General features: G+C 33.1%; 1 protein-coding gene across 3 annotated transcripts; it reads left to right on the forward strand.

Moving 5' to 3' along the window:
- The first annotated feature begins 4,819 nt into the window (after positions 1–4,819).
- On the forward strand, positions 4,820–22,976 carry LOC107914371 (cytochrome P450 CYP749A22). 3 transcript variants are annotated; one of them, XM_041088072.1, is made up of 5 exons: positions 4,820–5,100; positions 5,187–5,410; positions 5,744–5,976; positions 21,625–22,003; positions 22,083–22,976. In XM_041088072.1, the coding sequence occupies exons 1-5, from the start codon at positions 4,827–4,829 to the stop codon at positions 22,521–22,523; spliced, it is 1,551 nt and encodes a 516-aa protein (XP_040944006.1). In that variant the 5' UTR covers positions 4,820–4,826; the 3' UTR covers positions 22,524–22,976. The 3 variants fall into 3 exon arrangements, with proteins under 3 accessions (XP_040944006.1, XP_016698760.2, XP_016698759.2); XM_016843271.2 differs by lacking the exons at positions 21,625–22,003; positions 22,083–22,976 and adding exons at positions 6,114–6,492; positions 6,572–7,475 and having other exon boundaries at positions 4,821–5,100; positions 5,727–5,976; XM_016843270.2 differs by lacking the exons at positions 21,625–22,003; positions 22,083–22,976 and adding exons at positions 6,114–6,492; positions 6,572–7,475 and having other exon boundaries at positions 4,824–5,100.
- The last annotated feature ends 808 nt before the right edge of the window (positions 22,977–23,784 follow it).

Raw genomic sequence — 23,784 nt, forward strand, 5'->3', positions numbered from 1 at the left:
TGCATAACCTATAAATATGCATTCAATTCCTCTTTCACCTAACTTTTTACATTTAGGTGTTGGAACTTTGACAATAGCTCTATAACTGCAAACCGTCAAATAATTAATGTTTGGTTTCCTTTTCTTCCATTGTTCATAGGGGGTTATTTTAGTTTCCTTATTAGGAACTCTATTCAATATATGACAAGCTGTTAGAACAGCTTCTCCCCAAAAACATTGTCCAAGACTTGAATATGATAACATTGAATTTACCATTCTAGTTAAGACTTTATTTTTCCTCTCAAGTACGCCATTTTGTTGTGGGGTGTAAAGGGATGAAACTTGATGGACAATTCTAGTGGATTCAAAATAACTTGGATTATAGTATTCTCCACCTCTATCTGATCTTAAGCACTTGATAAATGATTCACACTGAAGTTCAACTTCAGATTTATAACTTTAAATTTATCAAACGCTTCATCTTTTGAATGCAATAAATATGCATAACAATATCTAGAACAATCATCAATAAAAGTAACAAAATATTTCTTTCCACCTAACGTAGGAGTATTATGCATGTCACATAAATCATTATTTATCGAATCAAGCAATTTTGTTTTCCTTTTAACCTTAGGGAAAGGGTTTCTTGTAATTTTAGTCAACATACATGTATTACATTTTTCAATATTATTATTAAAAATATGAATTAAATTTAACTTATACATGTCATTCAATTTTCTATAATTCAAATGACCTAATCTATAATGCCACAAATAAAAAGATTCAACCATTTAAGCAGAAATAATATTTTTATTCTTGAGTTTGAACATACTCATACATATACCCTTTCCCCATAAAAATTCCTCCCTTAGACAAAATAAACTTATCTGCCTCAAAAACAAGTTTGAAACCAAACTTATTCAACAAACTTTCAGACACTAAATTCTTCCTAACTTCTGGTACATAATATACATCATTTAAGGTTCAAACTTTTCCAGAAGTGAATTGTAGTTCAACAAACCCTTTGTCTTTGATTGCTGCGGTGTAAGAATTTCCCATGTACAAGACATTGTCATTTTCACATTGTGTGAACTTTGTGAACATGCTTTTGTCTTTCACACATGTTTGGTTACTCCGGTATCAATCCACTATGTATTATCATCTTGTGCCATATTAATTTCAAATATCATTGCAACGAACTTTTCGTTATTATCAGCATTAGAAGATGATTTCTTCCTTAAAAATCGACATGCATTCTTGAAATGTCCTAGCTTTCTACAATGATAGCATGAGCCTTTTTGTTCCTTTTTGAACTTAGGTGCTCTATCAGTCTGTTTGAACTTTCTCTTCAATGGTTTAGTAGTTTGAACTTCCTCCGTAACATGCACTTTGGCATTTTCAAAATTTAGGTTATGATCTTGTTTTTGATATTCTTCTTCAATACGAAGATGATTTACCAAAGCCTCAAAAGATATTTCCTCTTTCTTATGTTTTAGACTTCTTTTAAAGTCTTTCCAAGATGGAGGAAGTTTGTGTATTATGGAGGATACAACAATCATTTCATCCATTTTCATATCATATTGTTTGAACTGATTCAGCATCTTTTCAATATCATGGAATTGTTCCATAACAGAACGACCATCAACCATTTAATAATTATTGAAACGACTGACAAGAAATTTCTTACTTGTAACATCTTCGGTCATGTATCTTGTCTCCAATTTTTCCCATAATTCTTTAGCGATGACCTCGTTTTGGCAGGTGTCGAACAAACCATCAAATAAACCATTCAATATGTGGCCCATGCACATGTAATCAGCATTGTCCCATTTTTGTTTTTCTATAATTGTAGCAACAGATTAGTTATCATTCTCTTTAGGTTTAGGAGTATCCAAAACATAAGCAATCTTCAAAGTTGATAATAAGAAGTGCATCTTTTTTTGCCATCATCGAAAATTGCCACCATCAAACCGATCAAGTTTGACAAAGTTGGAAGCCAACTCCCTTAGTATTCCACTTTCATGTGTTATGGTAGTCATCATGAATTATAGAACCTTAAAATTGTTAGTACAAAACTCTGGTGAAGAAAATCTTGAACACACGAACAAAACTCGAACAAAAAAAAGAAATAGGACAAGGCTCCAAGGCGTGTATCAAGTTACTATCTTTAAGGTTATATTCACCCCCACCTATATTCGGTGTGCAAATGAGTTCCAAGAAAATTAACCTCAAGGATACAATGAAGCTAATGACTATTTACATTTTGGACTGACGAGAACAGCCCACTACACACTGAGCAATGTATGACAAGAAACTCAATTTCTATAAAGGATTTCTATTGAACTGCACAATTAACATACACCAATATGACATCACCACAAGAAGAGCACACTTTACTAATGATAGAAAACCATAGCCCAAAGCAGAAAACAAGAAGTGAGAGAGCAAGTTATATCTTAAAACAAACACTACTACGAAACCCTTCTCAACATGGAAAACACTACATCAAAAACTATGACAAATAGCGGCTCCACCCATAATCCAGAACCAAGCAACTAACTATAGTGATCACCCTTGCTAAAAAAACCTTTACATAAATCAACGAGCAAGCATTGGACTTCACCCCAAGTAAGAAAATGATCCATCAAACCTTGAAAAAGCTTTAGACACCATCACTTATCAGTAGATAAGAAACCTAAAATAGAGCCAACACCAGCAACACCTTATCAAGACCAACAGCTAGAAAAAATCTCAATGGAACCGATATCAAAGGAAACTCAATGTCATATCGGCTTCCATAAAACTTTCAAACCACCCCACTATAGCTCTTAAGACTGACGATAACCGTACTTTAAAATCACCAAAGCATCCACTTCGAGAGACACCTTCAATCATAACACAATGAATAGACTCAAATTCAATTCTATAATCACAACATACCAAAAAAGACAGAAGCCATTTTCAATAAAATAACAGCCTCAACCGATCAGTAGGCCATAAAAGGCACAAAACACCATAATGCATCATCCAACCTCAGCAACATACAAATTGTTTATCATGGTGTTATAATCAATCTTGGGTTCAAACCCACTATAAGTATATTTTTATTGGTTTCTGTTAAAATAAAAAGACTAAAATACTCAATTAACTTGTGACACCAACTTAGTTAGGAGCTTAAATAATAATAAGTATAGATACAATTGATGAATATAATAAAATATGCATATTAAAATAAAAATATATAAACGATATTAAAATAAAGTTTTAATGGTGATATACTTGAAGTTTTATTATTGTGATTGTCTTAGGTTCAAATCCCCTCATATTCATTTTTAATTATTTTTTTTAAAATAAAAAGATTAAACTACCCTCGAACAATATAACTTATTCTAATTATGAAAAAATATTTTCGTAATTTCTCTAACTGAATTGGCGACACCAATTCAGTTAGGGACTTAAATAATAGTATAGATAATATAATTTTTGGCCCTCAACTTGGGAATTAGATGCACTTTAATATTGTATTATTTTTTTCCAATTTTATAACTAAACTTGGCAAGTAAATTCAAGTGGTCATTGAACTTGGATTCTATCAACATTTGATGATGTGACTAGTGTTATTGAAACAAAATCAGATCATTCGGTCAAATTGACTGAACTAAAAAGCGATTGGTATAACGGTCCAAACAAAGGGGTTGAACTGATTGAATCGGAAATTGGTCAAAATTGACAATTTAAAAAATTATTTTAACTTTATTTTTAGATTTTTAGGAATTTTTAATTAATTATTTAATTATTATTGGTCTAGCAGTCGAACCGATTGAATAAGAAATCAATAGTTTTATCTTTTAACCACCGGTCCGATTATTAAAACACTAGATGCGATACTGTGAGATTGTAGCACATCATCACCTAAAATTTTATATAATTTTTTAATTTTCAAGTGATATATATGATCATGTCACATAATCAAACTTTTAAATTTTGTATGTTCAGGGATTAAAATAGACCTAATTGTTAAATTCAAATGATAAAGTGGGCTAAAAAAATCCTGGTAGCCAATAATAGAAAAAATATACTATTTAAAAAATAATAATTAAAGCGGACCCACTTGGTGATATTGCTCTTTTTCCATAGTTCCCGACAATATTGTATCCGTCTATATGTCTTAAATATGCTGCAACCAGCAAAATTTGTTTTCTAATATTTGGCAATTTTTACTTGCAAGACAACGATGAAAAACACTTAAATAATCAGTACAGTCCTCCTCAATAATTGTAAGTCGTAATAGACCTGATATTTTGGTTTATAATAATGTCTCACATTTACTTTCATATCTAATCTTGATGTTTTTAACAATAGCGTAGAGTAGTGGACATGCTCTTAAATTAATAATAGTAAAATTATATTTTATCCTTAAAAAAAATAAAATTTAATTTAATTCTTTAAAAATTATAAAGATGTATACTATTAAAAATTATATTTTGTTTATTTACGTTATCACGTGTTACCTGTGTAGAAAATGAAGATTTTGACAATAAAAAAGAATAGTGTGGTGAGAATGGAGGGTTAGAAAGGAATAATGCTTCATTATTTTATTCATTCCCAAAAAGAGGGATATATGATATAAGTAAATGCAAGGAATGAACGCGTATAAAATTTAGACATGTTACTTATCCACCTGAATGGCATCATAGACTGGTGTTTTGGCTTTTATAATATTAATCTCTCACATATACGACCAACCTACCCTGAACATATGACGAACCCATTTGCGTCATTGCAAACGCAATTTTGGTCCTTATGCTATAATAAAGGAGGAAATGGTTCTGGTTTAGAGAAGAAAAATGAATGCGCTGATGATGCTTCTAATTCTTGCTCCATGTTGCTTCTTCTTCATAGCTTTAATAAAGTTACTTTATGATTACCTATGGATACCCCTCCGTATTCAGCATATGCTGAATTCACAAGGGATCAAAGGACCTCCTTACAGATTCATCCATGGCAACAACAAGGAAGTTACCAAAATGAAACAAAAAGCTTTAAGTAAATCTGTGGGCTTGACAGATGATTTATTTCCCAAAGTACAGCCACATATTTACACCTGGACCAACAGATATGGTAAGATCCATGCTTGTTTTTTTCAATATGATTTATAACTTGTAGTTCTAAGAAAAGGTAGACCCTTTTTCTTTTCATGTTATTAGGGAAGAATTTTGTTTATTGGAACGGTGCTCGAGCTGAATTGGTGATTTCAGAGCCTGAATTAGTCAAAGAGGTTCTGAAAAATAGTGAACAAATTTTTCAGAAAAAGAAACTTTCAGATATTGGTAGGAAGTTCTTGGGGAATGGGCTTATATTCATTGAGGGGGAAAAATGGGCAAAGCATCGAAAGCTGGCCAATCACACTTTCCATGGGGAAAGCCTAAAGGTAAGTCTTCCAAATATATAAACTAGGTGTAATTAATTTACAAGAATTATACATAGACTACAATATTTTGGTAAAATTTTGTATTGTTAGCTAAGGATAAATTTATTATGGACGTTGAATTTTTGACTTAATGTTGTAAAATAAAAGATTGAGTAAGAGATTTAAAAAAATATATAATTTCATTAAAAAGCACTCTTTTAACTTATTGACTTGGATTAAAATCTAGTTTGAAAAGGTGTTTATTTGTCAAATTTTTTTAATTTGAAATCATGATTTTGTGTTGACAATTATATATGTCACTACTACTTACATATAGGAGGATTGTTTGGGCAGAACATGACTCCAGCAATAATTGCTAGTGTTGAAACAATGCTAGAAAAGTGGAAAGGCCAAGAAGGCAAAGAGATTGAAGTGTACCAAGAATTTAGGTTATTAACTTCAGAAGTGATTTCCAGAACAGCATTTGGTAGCAATTACATGGAAGGGGAGAAGATATTTGCCATCTTGAGAAAGTTGACAGTAATTATGAGTCGAAATCTTTCCAAGACTAGAATTCCTTTGATCAGGTATCTTCCCTCTACGCTTAATTAATCCCAACTTTTACCTTGATTTCAACTAGCTTTTGAATGCAACTTTTAGACTTTCATTCCCCATTGATTTGGTTTTCTCCTTATATATAGCTGACCCTGGTTCGCTTTTGCAGCAAGTTGTGGAAATCTGCTGATTTGCTAGAGGCTGAAAAACTTTCAAAAGAAATAAAAGATCGTGTGATGAAGATTGTTAAGAAAAGAGAAGACAAAGTTGTGAATGAAGAAGTCAATAGCTTTGGCAGTGATTTTCTTGGATTACTTCTAAATGCCTATCATGATTCGGATGCGAAAAACAGGCTTTCCTTGGAAGACGTGGTAGCTGAATGCAAAACATTCTATTTTGCTGGACAAGAAACTGTTAATTCCTTACTTGCATGGATAGTCTTGCATTTGGCAATCCACGGAGATTGGCAAGAAAAAGCGAGAAGAGAGGTGATTGACATATTTGGTAACCAAAATCCACATCTCGAAGGCATCGCGAAACTCAAAATAGTAAGAAAACTATCTAACTGGGAATTCAAATAGCCATCAACATTATGCAATCTAACATATTTGTCTATTTCCTAAACAGATGACCATGATCATCAATGAAACTCTAAGATTGTATGGTCCATCAAATGGCCTGGCAAGAGCAGTTACAAGAGAAGTTCAGTTGGGAAAACTACTCTTGCCTGCTAATATAGATATTCTGCCTTTAAATATTGGACTTCACCGTGACCCTCACTTTTGGGGAGATGATGTGCATCATTTTAAACCCGAGAGATTCGCTGAAGGGATTGCCAAAGCTACCAATTACACCACGGCTGCATTTTTTCCCTTCGGGTTGGGACCTCGATCTTGTGTTGGTATGACATTTGCAACAATAGAAACAAAGGTTGCTCTCTCCATGATTCTACAACGTTACACAATTACCCTCTCCCCTGCCTATGTCCACTCTCCAATACCTATTCTCACCCTTCGACCACAACATGGAATTCAGGTAATACTTGAGCCGATACATAGTAATGCTTGAAGTACATAGCTGCTAAGAAATAAGGGTTTAACATGGTTCATGTATTTTAGTTTTAAAAGATGACATTTAATATGTATAAGGTTCTAGCATTTGCAACCCCTTCCCTCCTATGGTGTGCCCACCTTCATACATAATGAAATGCAAGTAGCTACTTATTTCCAAGATGCTAAAACACACAATCAATAAAGAAGAATATGTCGAGGCAAGTTTTGGGAGCAGTGACTCGAGAAATGACAACTGCGTTTGGCACGCGCAGGTCACATAACTTCTCTTATTTGTTAGCATGTTTGAAAAAAAATATTTTGATTACTTGCTTGCATCTTTTTTAGGATTTTGTGCATCCAATCTTGTGTTTATTATTTGATTAATCTCAAATTGATTTTTCTTAAACTAGTGGTTATACTAAGGCTTGTTAGCGGATTAAACTTTGTGCAAAACACTATAGATGTAGATGTGTTTTCCGTGATGGGATTTGTATCTACTAAAAATAAATTCCTACACTTGAAACCAAAATTAAATTTGTAGTATATAGAGTAGGGTTGATCCCACAAAGGTTGATCTATCCAAATTTCTATTTCTTTATAACTAGAACGTGTCCCGAGCAGTTTTTATGCCCATGACTTGTGCCAACCTATACGAAAAACTAAGGGGAATTAAATCTGAAAAATAAATAAACAACAAAAATAAATTAATAATTAAAATGAAGTAGAAATAAGTAAAATGAAATTAAAATTGAATAAACCGATAAAACAAAAGCTTTAGCTTCAAGCTCGATTTTGACTTAGTCTTCAAACTGATCACGGAGAATGAATTTTTTTTCCTTTAATTAATAAGTCAATTATAGATGCCAAGGAACGAACCTCAAAGCACCTAATTCTTCCATAGTGGTAAATTAATTGCGGGAACAGCTCGACGGCTAAGCCTTATCAAGTGAATAACCTTGAAAGTAGCATTGGTGATTTAATTCATTGGTAGCCTTGCAAACTAAAAGAACCTGACTCAAATCAACGGCCTCAATTGTATGAGTCATTTAAACTTAATTATTAACTTCTTTGATGGATCCAACCACTCACGCCATTTGTCATGTCAATTTGTAATTCAGTGGATCTAATACAACAATTACGGATAGCATCGATTCTCTAACTTTATGTCGTTCAACACTAAACCAAGGGACTCTTCTTGATTTTGATGCTAAAATAACATTGAGAAGTGATCAAGTTTATCTTTTAAATTGGAGAATTAACGAATACCGAAATGGAGAATATAAATATGATTTTAAAAGTTCACTGTTCAAATATTGGATCAATTATCAATCTAAAACTAGGTTAAATTTAACATCTCATAAATTAAAAAACAAGAAAAGAAAATAGTTGAAGGAGAATATTTAATTGAAATTAAAAAAACACTAAAATAAAATCAAAACAATAGTTAAATGATGAAGTTGCTTTGAAACTGGAGTTACCATTTTCGTTGGAGGAGATAACAGAGGCAGTGTGGAGTTGCGATGAGTCGAAAGCATCTGGGTCGGATGGCTTTAATATGTGCTTTTTTAGAAAATGTTGAGATGTTGTAAAAGAGGAACTTTTTAGAATGATGTTAGACTTTTTTAGATCTAGAAAGCTTGAGAGGAGCATAAATTCTTCATTTATTGCACTCATATCCAAAATCGAAAATCCAAATAAAATATTAGAATTTAGACCAATTTTTTTGGTGAGCTTGTTGTACAAGATAGTGGAAACGGTGTTATCTCGAAGAATTAGGGAGGTTGTTGGAGAGGTAGTGAGTGAAACACAATGTAAATTTACCAGAGGTAGACAAATATTCGATGGAACTTTAATTGTAAATGAAATTATCCATTCGATTAAAAAGAAAGATGGTATTGGGGGGCAATCTGATTTTTAAACTAGATTTTTCTAAAGCATATATATGATTGTGTTTGTTGGGATTTTTTGGAGTTAGTTTTACTCAAGATGGGATTTGGCGAGAAATGGATAGAATGGATTATGGAGTGTGTATCTATGGCGAGAGTAGCAGTAATTATCAATGGGTCAACCAAAAATGAATTCAGATTCCGCCGAGGTCTCCATCAAGGATATCCGTTATCCCTATTTTTATTTATCCTAGTGACGGAAGTGCTACATTTCTCGATGGATAAAGCAGTGGAGATGGGACTAATTTAGGGCATTCAAGATGTTATTCCCGTGTAGATTTTTTCTCATTTACTATTCGCGAACGATACTATACTATTCTTGAGAGCAGATGAAGATGAGGTGAGAAATTCGAAGTATATTTTATGGTGTTTTGAGATCTTTTCAAGTCTTAGTATCAATTTCAAAAAATCATGTTTAGTAGGATTTGATGTGAATGAAGAACTCTTATATCAAATGGCTACAATATGTAAGTGTAAGATAAGGTTTTTGCCTTTTAATTATCTAGGGATTCTATCGGGAGCAAATCTGAGGAGAGTATCCACTTGGGACGCAATTGTAGAGAGATTCAAGAAGAAATTATCGGGATGGAAATGTCGTCCGCTCTCATGGGCTGCAAGGATTGTATTGATTAATGTTGTTTTGCCTGCCTTGCTAATTTATTTCATGTCTATATTCCAAGCTCCAGTGACAGTTATTAAAAGGATCGACAAGATAAGGATAAATTTTCTTTAGAGGAGTATAAATGGTAAAAGGAAGATGGCAAAGGTAAGCTGGAAACATATATGTAAGCCAAAGGAGAAGGGAGGAGCAGGAGTGGTGAATCTCATAATTAAAAATAGAGCTTATTAGCAAAATAGAGTTGGAGATTCGCGGTTGAAAAAGACGCGCTGTGGCGAAAACTCATCCTAGCAAGGTATGGTTAGCGCACGCAACAGTGGCGCTTTAGGACGACTAATCTAAAAAATATGTCGATTGTATGGAGAGGTATTGTAGAAAATTCTAAAGACGCTAATTGTAATACCCCTAACCCTTATCCATCACCAGAATAGGGTTATAAAGCTTTACCAGACTTTTCAAAATCAAACACGATCATTTCATAACATTTAGTATACATATTAAAAACTATTCATATAATACTCATATTGTCCCTTATATAGGCCCTCAAGGCCCAAAATACACTTTAGAAGTGAGTCGGGATTAAACCGGACACTCTAGAAATTTTTCGCGAAATGTCAAAATTTTCCTTAGAAATAAGGAACACACGCCCGTGTGGCCAAGCCGTGTGGCTCACATGGCCTGAAGACATGCCCATGTCCTAAGCCGTGTGGGCATTCAATGTGAGGCACACGGCCGAGTCCCAGCCCGTATCCTTACCCGTGTAATTCTCTGACTTGTGTCACATGGCCAACCACACGCCCTTATGCTAGGCTGTGTGCAAAGTACAGGGGTCACATGTCTGTGTGCTAGGTCGTGTGTAAAAACCTAGGCATTCTGTTTTGAAATTTCAAGGTGCAGGGGACACACGGCCAGATCACATGCCCATGTGCCAAGCCGTGTGTCACACACGGCTGAGACACACGCCCATGTCTCTGCCCGTTTGGACGAAAATAGGCCATTTTAAGGCCACTTTTCTCACCTTTTTTGACATCAACCTATAGACAGCAATTCAATATACCAAATATCCCTAATCAAGCAATAAACACAAGCCAAAAATCATGTTTTAAGCATAATAAGCTATCACGAAATTCAATTGTCTAAATTTGCCAAACTAACTTCATTCATTGATTTACCAAAACCTACTCCTAGCTATATACATACAAACACACACATATATATATAATTGTCATTCATAATTATACTCCAAGTATAGCCTTTTTCAATCCATCCCTATACATGCCATATAAACCATAAAATGTACAACAAAATCTACCGGAGTAATCTAGATAGTGTGACCCGATGTGTTGATCCGATCATTCGAACTTCTTGAAAATCTACAAAGAACATTAAACAACACAAGTAATCTTAATGAAGCTTAGTAAGTTCGTTGGCTTAATACATAAATCTTACCGAACATACCATGACAATTCATTTAAGTAAATCGTTCATTACACATTTCCTGCCAACTACAACTTTAATCGATGAATTCGCTTCTTTGAGCTCAATATCAATAATAACCTAAATTCTTCCACATTAATTCCATATAGCACTTGCCACTTCTTGTCAATCAAAGAACGATTTACGGATTTGAGTACATCGTAAACAAAAGCCCAAAGGTTGCACGAAAGAACATAAGTGCTAAACTGAAACCCATAAGGGTTGAACGAAAGCTCATAAGAGCTAAATGGAAACCCATGAGGGTTAAACTGAAGCTCAAAAGAGCTGAACTAAAACTCAAAAGGGTTATACTAAAGCTCAAAGAGCTAAACAGAAACCCATTAAGGTTAAACGGTAACTTGTATAAGTTAACTGAAGCTCATGAGAGCTAAACGGAAAGTACACACGAAATTTTGCAACAAATGCTGAACCTCGATTTACTTGGGTAATTTACCGTCAATTCCTCATTTACACAGAACGACCTTACTCAATCCGGCATTCTGTTTGCTTCAAACATTCAATTCAATTTCATAACTTTAACAATAATATTATTTTCAACAAATGATATGAATAAATACATAATGTCATTCATCAATATAACAGTTAACATTTAAATTTAACCATACGAACTTACTTGGGCTAAATTGTAGAATTCGTAGTAATTCGGGGACTACTCAGCTAATTTATCTTTTTCACGATTTTCTTCAGGCTCTTGATCTATAATATAAAATTGTTCATTTCTCAGTATCTAAATCAATTCTAATTCATTTCAGAATTTATGCCCTTTAATTTTTGAAATTACACATTTGCCCCAACTTTTACATTTTTTACAATCTAGTCCCTCATCAATTTACCCATCAATTAAGCTAATTTTTCTCAATTAACACTTTATCTAATTATTTTAAGTTACCATATACCCTTGATATTTAGAATTTTAACACCAAACCCTAATTCTTAACCTTTTTACAATTTGGTCCTAATATCAATATCTATCAAAATTACTTATTAAAATCATTATATAACAAAATTAAAGCTTAAATTCCATGATAACTCATCATAAAAATCCATCAATCATCAATGGTAACTTTCGAAATTACCCATAGAATCAAAAACTAATGAAATAAGTAGTCGGACCTAATTGTAAAAGTCTCAAAAACACAAAAATTTCAAGAAAAGAGCAAGAATTAAACTTACATGAAGATAAAATATGAAAACCAGCCTTGAGATCTTTTCAATGGTGTTTTTGGCTAAAGAAAAGTGAAGAAATGTCTAGAGATTCAATTTAGTCCAATTTTAACTATTTAATTTTATTTCTTTTCCAATTTTGCCCCTTGTTCACACTTATCCTTTGATTTTTTTCTGCTTGTACCGTCCAAGCCTTTCACTTTGGGCTAATTTTCCCTTTTAGTCCTCCCTTATTAAACACTTAAGTTATTTAATCATTTTAGCAAATTTTGCATATTTTTCAATTTAGTTCTTTTTAATTAATTAACCATCAAAACGTTAAAATTTTCTAACAAACTTTTGATAGTAACTCAATGACACTCCGTAAATATTTCTAAAATTATTTACAGCTCAGTTTATAAATTTTAGGCCTCGATACCTCGTTTTCAAAACCACTTTTCTTAAAATTCTTCTAAAACACAAACCACCAAATCAAAAATCTTTCTAAAATCACACTTGACTCGTAAATAATAATTAATAAAATTTTCAAACTCACTCGTCAGATTTAGTGATCTCGAATCACTATTTTTGACACCACTAAAAGTTGGACGGTTACACTAATGTTTCTAAATGGGTGGGGAACAAAGCTTTTAGATGGATGGTTGGGAATGGAAGGATGGCGATGTTTTGAGAGGATATTTGGTGTTGTAATCAACCACAAAAAAAAAAAGAATTTCCTAGAGTTTTTCGCTTAGCAAGAAAAAAGAAAGGTATGGTAACAGATTACTCGAGCAACAATGGTTTCAGCAATATGAATTACGGTGAATTCTAACGAAGCTTTTAGATGGATGGTTGGGAATGGAAGGATGCGATGTTTTGAGAGGATATTTGGTGTTGTAATCAACCACAAAAAAAAAGAATTTCCTAGAGTGTTCCGCTTAGCAAGAAAAAAGAAAGGTATGGTAACAGATTATTCGAGCAACAATGGTTTTAGCAATGTGAATTATGGTTAATTCTTTACACGAACATTATTGGATAGAGAGGTTGTGATGCTTCGTAGATTGGAGGATATGGTGAAAAGCATGGAGTTAGTTCTAGAGGTGAAGGATCAGCTAAATTGGGTGCATGATAGTAATGGGGAGTTCACGGTAAAGAAGTTATCTAACTTATTAATTAAGGTTGGAGGGGAAGACATAAGTTTTGCTTTTGAAAAAAATTGGAAGTTAAAGGTACCACCGAGAGTGCGAAGTTTTCTATGGATGCTTGCTATTGATAGATTCCTACAAATGAATTTCTTGTTAAAAGAGGGGTATAGCTTCAACACATTTCAATCAAATGTGCATAGTATGAAAGAGTACCAGAGAGAGCAGATAATCTATTCTTCAAATGCAAATATATTGAAGGGTTTTCGTATAAATTTTTCAAATGGTGGGAGGTTGAATGGAAATCGGTAGAACGATTTGCTAAATTTTATTCTGTGTTATAATGTGAAATTGTTAGGAATCTGAAGAATGTTATGGTTGCTATCAATTTCGGCAGCTTGCTGGTCAGTGTGGACAGAAAGAAATGAAATTGTCTTCGAAAGAAAGGTGATGACTATGGAAGCTTTGATATTTCAATCCAAGATGAGGGCAATGTTGTGGATAAGGGTTGTATATGATGAGTTAATGGTGCAGGAGAGCTCTTGGTGGATTTGTCCGAACAAGTGCAGCTTTAATACAATTAAACCAGATCCTCTTCGTCGATATAGCGCCTTCCTCCACAAGGCTATCTAAATTTCAATGTATGCGGGATAGTAAATGAGAAAGTTGCAGGTTGTGGTGGAGTACTAAGAGATATGGAGGGTGTTGCAAGAGCTTTATTTTCGGGTCCTATTGCAGCTAATGACGCAGATTCAGTAGAGGTAGAGGCAGTGTTTATAGCATTGGATTTGTTGTTATCCATGGGATGGAAGATTAATAGCTCTCTTATTGTAGAAATTAGTTCAAAAATGGTGTACAATTGGTCTCTGAACAAGAATATGAGACTGTGGTCGTTACAAACAACATTTTCAGATATTGAAAGGAAAATTGAGCAGGTTGGTAGTGTAGTATTCTTGATGGCAGATCAAAAGGTAATGAAATGGCTTCAACCTTGGCGATAGTAGGTATTAATCGTGGTGACATGTTTAAAGCTTGTTAGTGAGTATTAGCTTTGATTTCGAATAATAGTTTTCAATTGTAGGAAATGTTTCATTGTGGTATTTTGTAAGTTGTACCTTTGAATGTTGTTCTTGTTGTATTTACAATAGATTAGTTTGAATGAAGCAAAAAAAAAGTTGGTGGGTACCGTGTGCCCCCTCTCTTCACGCCTTACTATATAATAATAATAATAATAATAATAATAATAATAATAATAGACAAGCTTAAGAATATAAAAAGTCTTTACTCATTGCCTAAGATAAAATTTAATCCTCATTAATATCTTAAAGAGAAATCTTTCTAAATAATAATAATAAAATAATCCTAAATTTTAAATGTCTTGTATGTCAACTTCTCAATCCAACGATAAATTTACTTTTTTATATTGTACTCTAACACTTCGAACATGCGCTATATTTATATAGAAAATAGTCAATAAAATACCAAAGTAGTAACATCCATGTCCAAAATTAATCAGAATAAATCATTAAAAAAATGTCTATTAAGAACATTATCAAATCCCCCCTTAATCAATACTTGCCCTTAAACATTTTATGCATTCATCATCTAAACATATCACAATCATCAAAGCCAATTCAATTTTCACAGTCCTTAGTTCAATAAAAAAAATAAGCACTATCAAAATTTTAACCCTACAACCGTCTCGCTCAAGCAAGCACATAGATTAACAATTTATGATAAGTGCTAAAAGTAACATATTTTAACCTCGTTCTATAACATCTCAAAATTGGGGGTTAGAAGTTTTGAGGTTTGTAGTGAGGGTCAGCGAGTAGGTCGAACAATTGGTTTTATTTTCGCTTTTTAATATCAAAATGAGCTTGTTGGTTTGGTGGTAGAGTATGTTACTAGTTTCCCTTGGACGAGTGTTTGAATTCCAATGTGAGAATAAAGGAAGTTTTGTTTTAATTTTATTTATATTTTTTATTTGAAAAAAATAGAAGAAAATCCTAAAAATTTCTCACGTTCTCCACTTTCTCTTTCACATCAGTCTCCCTCTTTCGGTAAAGAAAAATTATAGATTCTGATTTTCTTTCTTTTCTTTATTGGGTTTCAATACTTTTGTAAACCGCTGCCTTAAAATCCTGGTGGTGCTTTTGTTCTTCGTTTGATCAGACGTCGAATAGGTTTATTCGGTTAATACTTGGTAATTTGATATAAATTTTAGGTCGAAATTGTTTATAGCTTTAGTATGTTTGCAGAACTGAGTTTCAGGTCGTTAGAGTAAAGGCGAAGTGGTCGGTTCTTGGTGCTCTGGAACATCAATCAGGTGTGTGTTCTGAAAATGTTTAATTTTGGTATCGAATTGCTATTGGATTCTATGGAATTCAGCAGTTTCTAGTGTGTTTATGAAATTGTGTGAATTCGGTAACGAATTGTTGTTGGATTTTAGGGAAATATGCAAAATTCTGATGTGTCTTGAATGGTTAGCGATTTGGGGTTTGTTTTGCTGTTGTGAAATTGCAATTTTAGCTTCTTTCGGTGTGGTTTCTTTACCACATGGGCGTGTGCCGCACACGAGTAGTCCACACGGTCGTGTGACATTGGAAATTTGGGATTTTGGACTTTTTTTAGTGCCACACGGTCGTGTGGCAGCTATTTAGGGATTTTTGTGTGCCTTGGACACACGGTCGTGTCCCTTAGCCATACGGGCATGTGAGATTCCCACACAGCCCTGTTTACTTTGCTCCTTATTTTGACATTTTTGGACAGTGAGTGACATTAATTATTCACACGACCATGTAACTCGGTCGCACGGGTATGTGTCTCCTCCACACGAGAGTGTACAGCTTGCACACGGGCGTGTAGACCACCACACGACCTAGTAGACCTCCACACAACCTAGGCACTACCACACAGCCGTATGGCCCTGTTTTGCAAATTTTTGTTCAGTGTTGAAATTTTGCTCGTTTTGTGTTTCTGTATATTTCAACCCTTGGTTAAGTCTTGGTAACTGTATTTGGGACTCCGCTGCAATATGGATTTAAGTGTGTATGTATGTGTTCAGTTTAGGTAATCAGGAAATGTATTAATGGATTATGATGAATGAGCTTGAATTGCTTACTTGTTGTCGTAATTCTGAAATATGTACAAACGCTATTGATTTTGAAATTGTTCGGCTGAATGTGAGTGACGGTCTCTGTGAGTCTATTAGCGTATGTTGTGCATTCATGCATTTGCATAAAATCGAGGTTTTTAGTTGCGAAGAGAAGGAAGGCTGATTGGGTAGTTCAACTGCAATATTTTTGTACAGCAGTTTACCGTAATGATTTATACATTTGTCAGCTAAGCTACATATTGTTATTCGAGTGGCTTAGTTCCACAATATGTGGTGTGTAGGGTAGATGGGCCTATCATGGTCCTATGTCGTGTGCAGGGTGGACGGGCTTGATATAGCTCATAGGTGGTGTGCAGGGTGGTCGAAGTGGTCTTCAGATGGTTGGGGTGGGTTTTTGACTCGTTACATTCGCTACGCATCTAAATATATGTTTGTTTATGTGAGCATTGAGGTGTTGGAGATATGACCATTATAACTTGATGTGTTTTATCTAATATGTGGTTTGGTATGCTTTAAAAGCACCATGTTATTGAATTACCCATTGAGATTTCCATTTATGATTTGTGCTCATATACTGTTTTGGAATACTCGATGTGTTACTCCGTTTTGTTGATTGCTTTTGATTTCAGACTCACATTGAGCTCAAGTAGCTCACCTCACCTTAGTGTTTCATTCTTCGAGGTACTTTTCGTGTTCGAAAGCTGGACTCGGCATGCCGGAGGTTTCAGACTATCGAGTAAATTGATTTTGGTTCAAATGATGCTACTTAAAAATTCAGTTGTTATTTTCAAATGGTTCGTAGGAAAGATTATAAAAAATGTGGTATGAGTTAAGTCTGGATTTTCGATCAACTAGTTGTTACGGTTTTAAACAATTTATATGTTCCGTTATATCAAGGTTTCGAAATTTTGGTTTGTGAATGACAAATTTATGCTTTCAGAACTGTCAAATGATTCCATAAGAATTACTTCCGACTTGCGTCGAATGCCATTTAAATGATTCCATATGAATTACTTCCGACTTGCGTCGAATGCCATTTAAACTTTGTTTCAAAATTTAATTAAGTGTTATCTAACTTTCTAAAATTACATGCTTGTGACAGAGTTTTTATCTCAACCACTTTAGGTGGTCAATGTGACCTCCGAGATTCGGTCTAAACTTTTAGGTCGGGTTTTAGGGTGTTACACATTCTTAGTGTGTTTTTGGGTGATTATTCAATGTTAATGGTGAATTTTATGCTTCCAATCCTTCAAATTCTTATTTTTATGCTTAAAAGGGCATTTGGGAGTAAAACAAGCAAAAATTGGAGTAAGGTACAAGAGACACACGGGTTGACCCCTTCCACACTTCCTGATATTTAAAATAATCTAGAAATATAACCGATTTTGAAATAAAATTTAAACAGATTCTGAAAAAAATTTTAACAGATTCCCTAAAAATCGTGGTTTTTCGCATTTCAAAGTGCAATTCTGCAAAATTGACATGACCTGCCACATTGAAGCTGATTTTGAAGTAGATTTCTGTCAAGATTGAAGACTCCCAGTTGATTTCTTTGGAGATTATCATTTCTTTATTTCTTTCGGTTATATTATATCTTTGATGTTTTTATTTTCAAGCATGAACTAATTTTCTAAATACATAGGGAGATGAACCCTAGGATGGATTCTGTCGTTTGATTTTTATTTTGCTCAATAAATACTTAGATCTTAATTCTTGATATAATATTTCTAGATTATTTATCCATGTTTGGTGTGCTTAAATCAGAGGAGGAATAGACCCTGTTTAAGAGTAGATCTTGCGTAATTGAGTGGATTTGCATGCAATCCTAGACATAAGACAACATAAATCTATCGAATTAGAGTCAAATCTAATAAGGGAATTCATAGCACAAGTTAATGCGATAATAGGGGTTTTAATTAGAAAGAAATTTCAATTAATCAATCTTGAGTTAGTTGCTCTTATTCTCGAAAGAAATATTTGTATACTCTAGGGATTTTTACAAATCAAGTTGCTAAGTAAAGAAATTGCGTAACTTAGATTGATAACGACAGATGAAACCTAGATGAGTATTGTTTCGCTTCTTGGTTGTTAATCGCTTATTTTTCTGATATATTTTTTGTCACATTCTTTAGTTAGTTAATTTAGTTAATTTTAATTTTAATCGATCACTCAAATTTATCGGTTAAATAATAAAAAGACAGTATTTACTAGTACTTTTAGTCTTCGTGGAAACGATATCTTTATTCACCGTAACTATATTGTTAATTGATACGTACACTTACCTTAGTCAAATTTTTAGTTGTTCACGACACATCAATTCAATTAAGCATACAATTATTAAATTATCTCATAATTAAGCTGCACAACATTAACTTACGTTAAATTGTCAAGACACCAAAATTAACAACCGTTTGTCCCATATTTTTGTGTTCATTTTTTTTTCTTTTAAAAGTTTATCTAGAGTGTCACGAGATCTTTTTCCATGAAAAAGGATGACAATCCAAACACTCCACTCCGATTAATCAATTCACCACATGTTGACTAACTTTAGTCAAAATTGTTAAGATCAATAGAATAGCTGAATAGCTTAGAATGTCACTAAATCTTTTGACGTGAAGACAAATGACAACCTAAGCACTTGACTCAAGTTACTCAATCGATCACAATTCTAAGACTTTACTCATAATTTAGGCAATTAATGAGTATTTATTAAATTATTTTATTGATTATTTTTTCAATTTTTTTTTGTTCGAATGCAAGATGAAACATGTTTTAAGAGTATTAATCTCGTTAAAAATTGCGTGAGCCTAATTTTTTTTTTTTTTTTGGTGAGTGCTTCAGCTAAGTAATTAATAATTATTATTATTTACTTTAAAATAAAATAAAATTCATGTAAAAGAGTAGCATATATAGGCAGAGTATTTAAACATGCTTAATAGAAAATATTCTATCAATTTTTGAATCGCTTAAACAATAAAATGATATCTAAATTATATTAATTTTTTAAAATTGGTATTTAAATTTTTCTTAAGTCAAAATGGTACCTAAACAATTAATCTATTATCTATTTAATTCAGCCAATCAATTGCCACGTAAATATCTATTTATTTTTTTCAAAATATTACTAAAATTTGATAAATAAAATTAAAAATAGTTAAAAATAAAACATCATAAATTTAATAAAATTTAAACCTTACGAAAAAAACATTTTACTGATTGAAAAAACATCATAAATTAATGCTACCAACAACTCCTAGAAAGAGTATCCACTAATAACAATAAACTTACATGAGTGAGGGATTTATTGAAACAATCAGCAACCAATTTTGACACTTTTTACCAATTATTTTATATATTTATTTTTTATTATTATTAAAAAAATTAATTTAACTCTTTAAAAATTATAAAGATATACAATTTAATTTCGACCTCCCAATAAATATTTCAAAATCCGCCACACTAATGATCCAAATAAAAAGACGACAGTCAATACAATTAAATTTAAATTCTCACTTAAATCCAAATTCAAAGTAAAACAAATGTGACAGAATGAATCAAATAGTGGGAGAATGTTTTTCAAGAAGTAGAAATGCAAAAATAGCTTCAAAATCTACTCTTACTAAAAAAAAAGAAAAATAAGAAAGAATTTATTATCTTTTATACTATTAATCTCTCACATATACGGCCAAGCTACTCTGAACGTACAACGCACCCATTTGCGTCATTGCAAACGCAATTTTGGTCCTTATGCTATAATAAAGGGGGAAATGATTCTGGTTTAGACAAGAAAAATGAATGCGTTGATGAAGCTTCTAATTCTTGCTCCATGTTGTTTCTTCTTCATAGCTTTAATAAAGTTACTTTATGATTACCTATGGATACCTCTCCGTATTCAGCATATGCTGAATTCACAGGGGATCAAAGGACCTCCTTACAGATTCATCCATGGCAACAACATGGAAGTTACCAAAATGAAACAAAATGCTTTAAGCAAATCTGTGGCCTTGACAGATGATCTATTTCCCAAAGTACATCCACATATTTACACCTGAACCAACAGATATGGTAAGATCCATGCTTGTTTTTTTCACTATGATTTATAACTTGTAGTTCTAAGAAAAGGTAGACCCTTTTTCTTTTCATGTTATTAGGGAAGAATTTTGTTTATTGGAACGGTGCTCGAGCTGAATTGGTGATTTCAGAGCCTGAATTAATCAAAGAGGTTCTGGAAAATAGTGAACAAATTTTTCAGAAAAAGAAACCTTCAGATATTGGTGGGAAGTTCTTGGGGAATGGTCTTCTATTCATTGAGGGGGAAAAATAGCCAAAGCATCGAAAGCTGGCCAATCACACTTTCCATGGGGAAAGCCTAAAGGTAAGTCTTCCAAATATATAAACCAGGTGTAATTAATTTACAAGAATTATACATAGACCACAATATTTTGGTAAAATTTTGTATTGTTAGCTAAGGATAAGTTTATTATGGACGTTGAAAAAGTGTAGTAAAAACATACTTTCGAAGATTTTAACACCATTTACTACTTAGGAGGTCAATTTTAAACTTGATGCTGTAAAATAAAAGATTGAATCAGAGATTTAAAAAAAGTAATTTCATTAAAAAGCACTCTTTTAGCTTTTAGACTTGGATTAAAATCTAGTTTGAAATAAGATTTAGTTTGAAAAGGTGTTTATTTGTCAAATTTTTTAATTTAAAATCATGATTTTGTGTTAAAAAGTGTTTTTCAGACTCCAATTATATATGTCACTATTACTTACATATTGGAGGATTCTTTGGGCAGAACATGACTCCAGCAATAATTGCTAGTGTTGAAACAATGCTAGAAAAGTGGAAAGGCCAAGAAGGCAAGGAGATTGAAGTGTACCAAGAATTTAGGCTATTAACTTCAGAAGTGATTTCCAGAACAGCATTTGGTAGCAATTACATGGAAGGGGAGAAGATATTTGCCATCGTGAGAAAGTTGACAGTAATTATGAGTCGAAATCTTTCTAAGACTAGAATTCCTTTGATCAGGTATCTTCCCTCTAAGCTTAATTAATCCCAACTTTTACCTTGATTTCATGTAGCTTTTGAATGCAACTTTTAGACTTTCATTCCCCGTGGATTTGGTTTTCTCATATATAGCTGACCCTGGTTTGCTTTTGCAGCAAGTTGTGGAAATCTGCTGATTTGCTAGAGTCTGAAAAACTTTCAAAAGAAATGAAAGATCGTGTGATGAAGATTGTTAAGAAAAGAGAAGACAAAGTTGTGAATGGAGAAGTCAATAGCTTCCGCAGTGATTTTCTTGGATTACTTCTAAATGCCTATTATGATTCGGATGCGAAAAACAGGCTTTCATTGGAAGACGTGGTAGCTGAATGCAAAACACTCTATTTTGCTGGACAAGAAACTGTTAATTCCTTACTTGCATGGATAGTCTTGCATTCGGCAATCCTTGGAGATTGGCAAGAAAAAGCGAGAAGAGAGTTGGTTGACATATTTGGTAACCAAAATCCACATCTCGAAGGCATCGCCAAACTCAAAATAGTAAGAAAACTATCAAACTGGGAATTCAAATAGCCATCGACATGATGTAATCTGACATATTATTCTATTTTCCAAACAGATGACCATGATCATCAATGAAGCTCTAAGATTGTATGGTCCAACAAATGTCCTCCAAAGAACAGGTACAAGAGAAATTCAGTTGGGAAAGCTAATCTTGCCTGCTAATATAGATATTCTGCCTTTAAGTATTGGACTTCACCGGGACCCTCACTTTTGGGGAAATGATGTGCATCATTTTAAACCTGAGAGATTCGCTGAAGGGATTGCCAAAGCTACCAATTACACCGCGGCTGCCTTTTTCCCCTTCGGATTAGGACCTCGATCTTGTGTTGGTATGACATTTGCAATGATAGAAACCAAGATTGCTCTCTCCATGATTCTACAACGCTACACCATTACCCTTTCCCCTGCCTATGTCCACTCTCCAGTACTTATTCTTACCCTTCAACCCCAAAATGGAATTCAAGTAATACTTGAGCCGATACATAGTAATGCTTGAAGTACATAGCCGTTAAGAACTAGAGGTTTAACATGGTTCGTGAATTCTACTTTTAAGAGATGATATTTAATATGTTTAAAGGTTCTAGCATTTATCACAAAGACAAACGACTCGTGGTCATGTTTACTTTTCATCTATCATGCAATGTCGATGAGAAGATACCATTTACCAATTAGTTGGGTTATGAATTCTACTATTTTGAATGATGTTACATACTATAGAAGTTGTGTATCCAGTGCACCAACTTTTAATGGTTCTTTATCTTAGCCTTTTACTTGCATCAAAGTATACGAGCCATGCATGCATAGTCCATCATCCACTCAAGATTAAGGTATATCACACTATGAACATCACAAGTAAATAGATCCATAAATGGATTTAGAATCTATTCTCCTTGGGTCTTATCTGATGTACTGTCAGTCCAGTCAATCACATCTATGTTTTTATCTTTTAGGAGTCATCTGTTCCATTTGAGACAAAGCTTCTCCACAATTGGGCTTGATAGACGACATATTAGTTTCTCAATCGATTTGCTTATTTTCAATTAGACTAAGGACATATTTAGGTTTATCTACTAATACAAGCTATCTTTTCATATCACGATCTGACCACGTGATACCGCTTAGTATTAATTTAAACATTAGATAACCAATGAGTCAACATTTGCTTCCATTTTGCTTTGCATGCAAAAACATTGAGGACAATATCCAAAGGGTATTACTTTAATTAATAGATATTATTAAACCAATTTGTTTGAAAAATACAATTATATAAAACGAACATAGTACACTTAGTGTACCAGATCCAACAGTGGCCACTACAGCTAGCATTGCCATTATAAGCAACATAACTTGACATTTTTGGAGTTGAAATCTTTTCAGCAAAATCAGTTGGGCAACGACTTAGATGATTTTGTGGACATGTGTTGGCTCATATTTGAAGATCCATTTTGTGGAATCAATCTTTGAATATTAAATCAATCTGAATCAAGCAAATTGGATCACTTATTTTGTGGAGATTGGCTTGACTTATTTGAAAATTTATTTTCGAAATCTTTGATTTATTCTTGACTTTGAGGATATTTGTAAAGTTTTTTTTTACAAGGCTATTTTTTGTGGGATATTGATTCTAATTGATCTTTTATCTTTGCAAACATTAAATTCTTATATATTAGAGGCTTGTATAAGTTAAAAAAAGATAGAGTTTTTATAGCACTTATTTTTTTCATTGAGGAACTTGTATTTGATAGTGCATTAAGAGT

Source organism: Gossypium hirsutum, chromosome D02 (assembly GCF_007990345.1).
Source record: "Gossypium hirsutum isolate 1008001.06 chromosome D02, Gossypium_hirsutum_v2.1, whole genome shotgun sequence".
Lineage (NCBI taxonomy): Eukaryota > Viridiplantae > Streptophyta > Magnoliopsida > Malvales > Malvaceae > Gossypium > Gossypium hirsutum.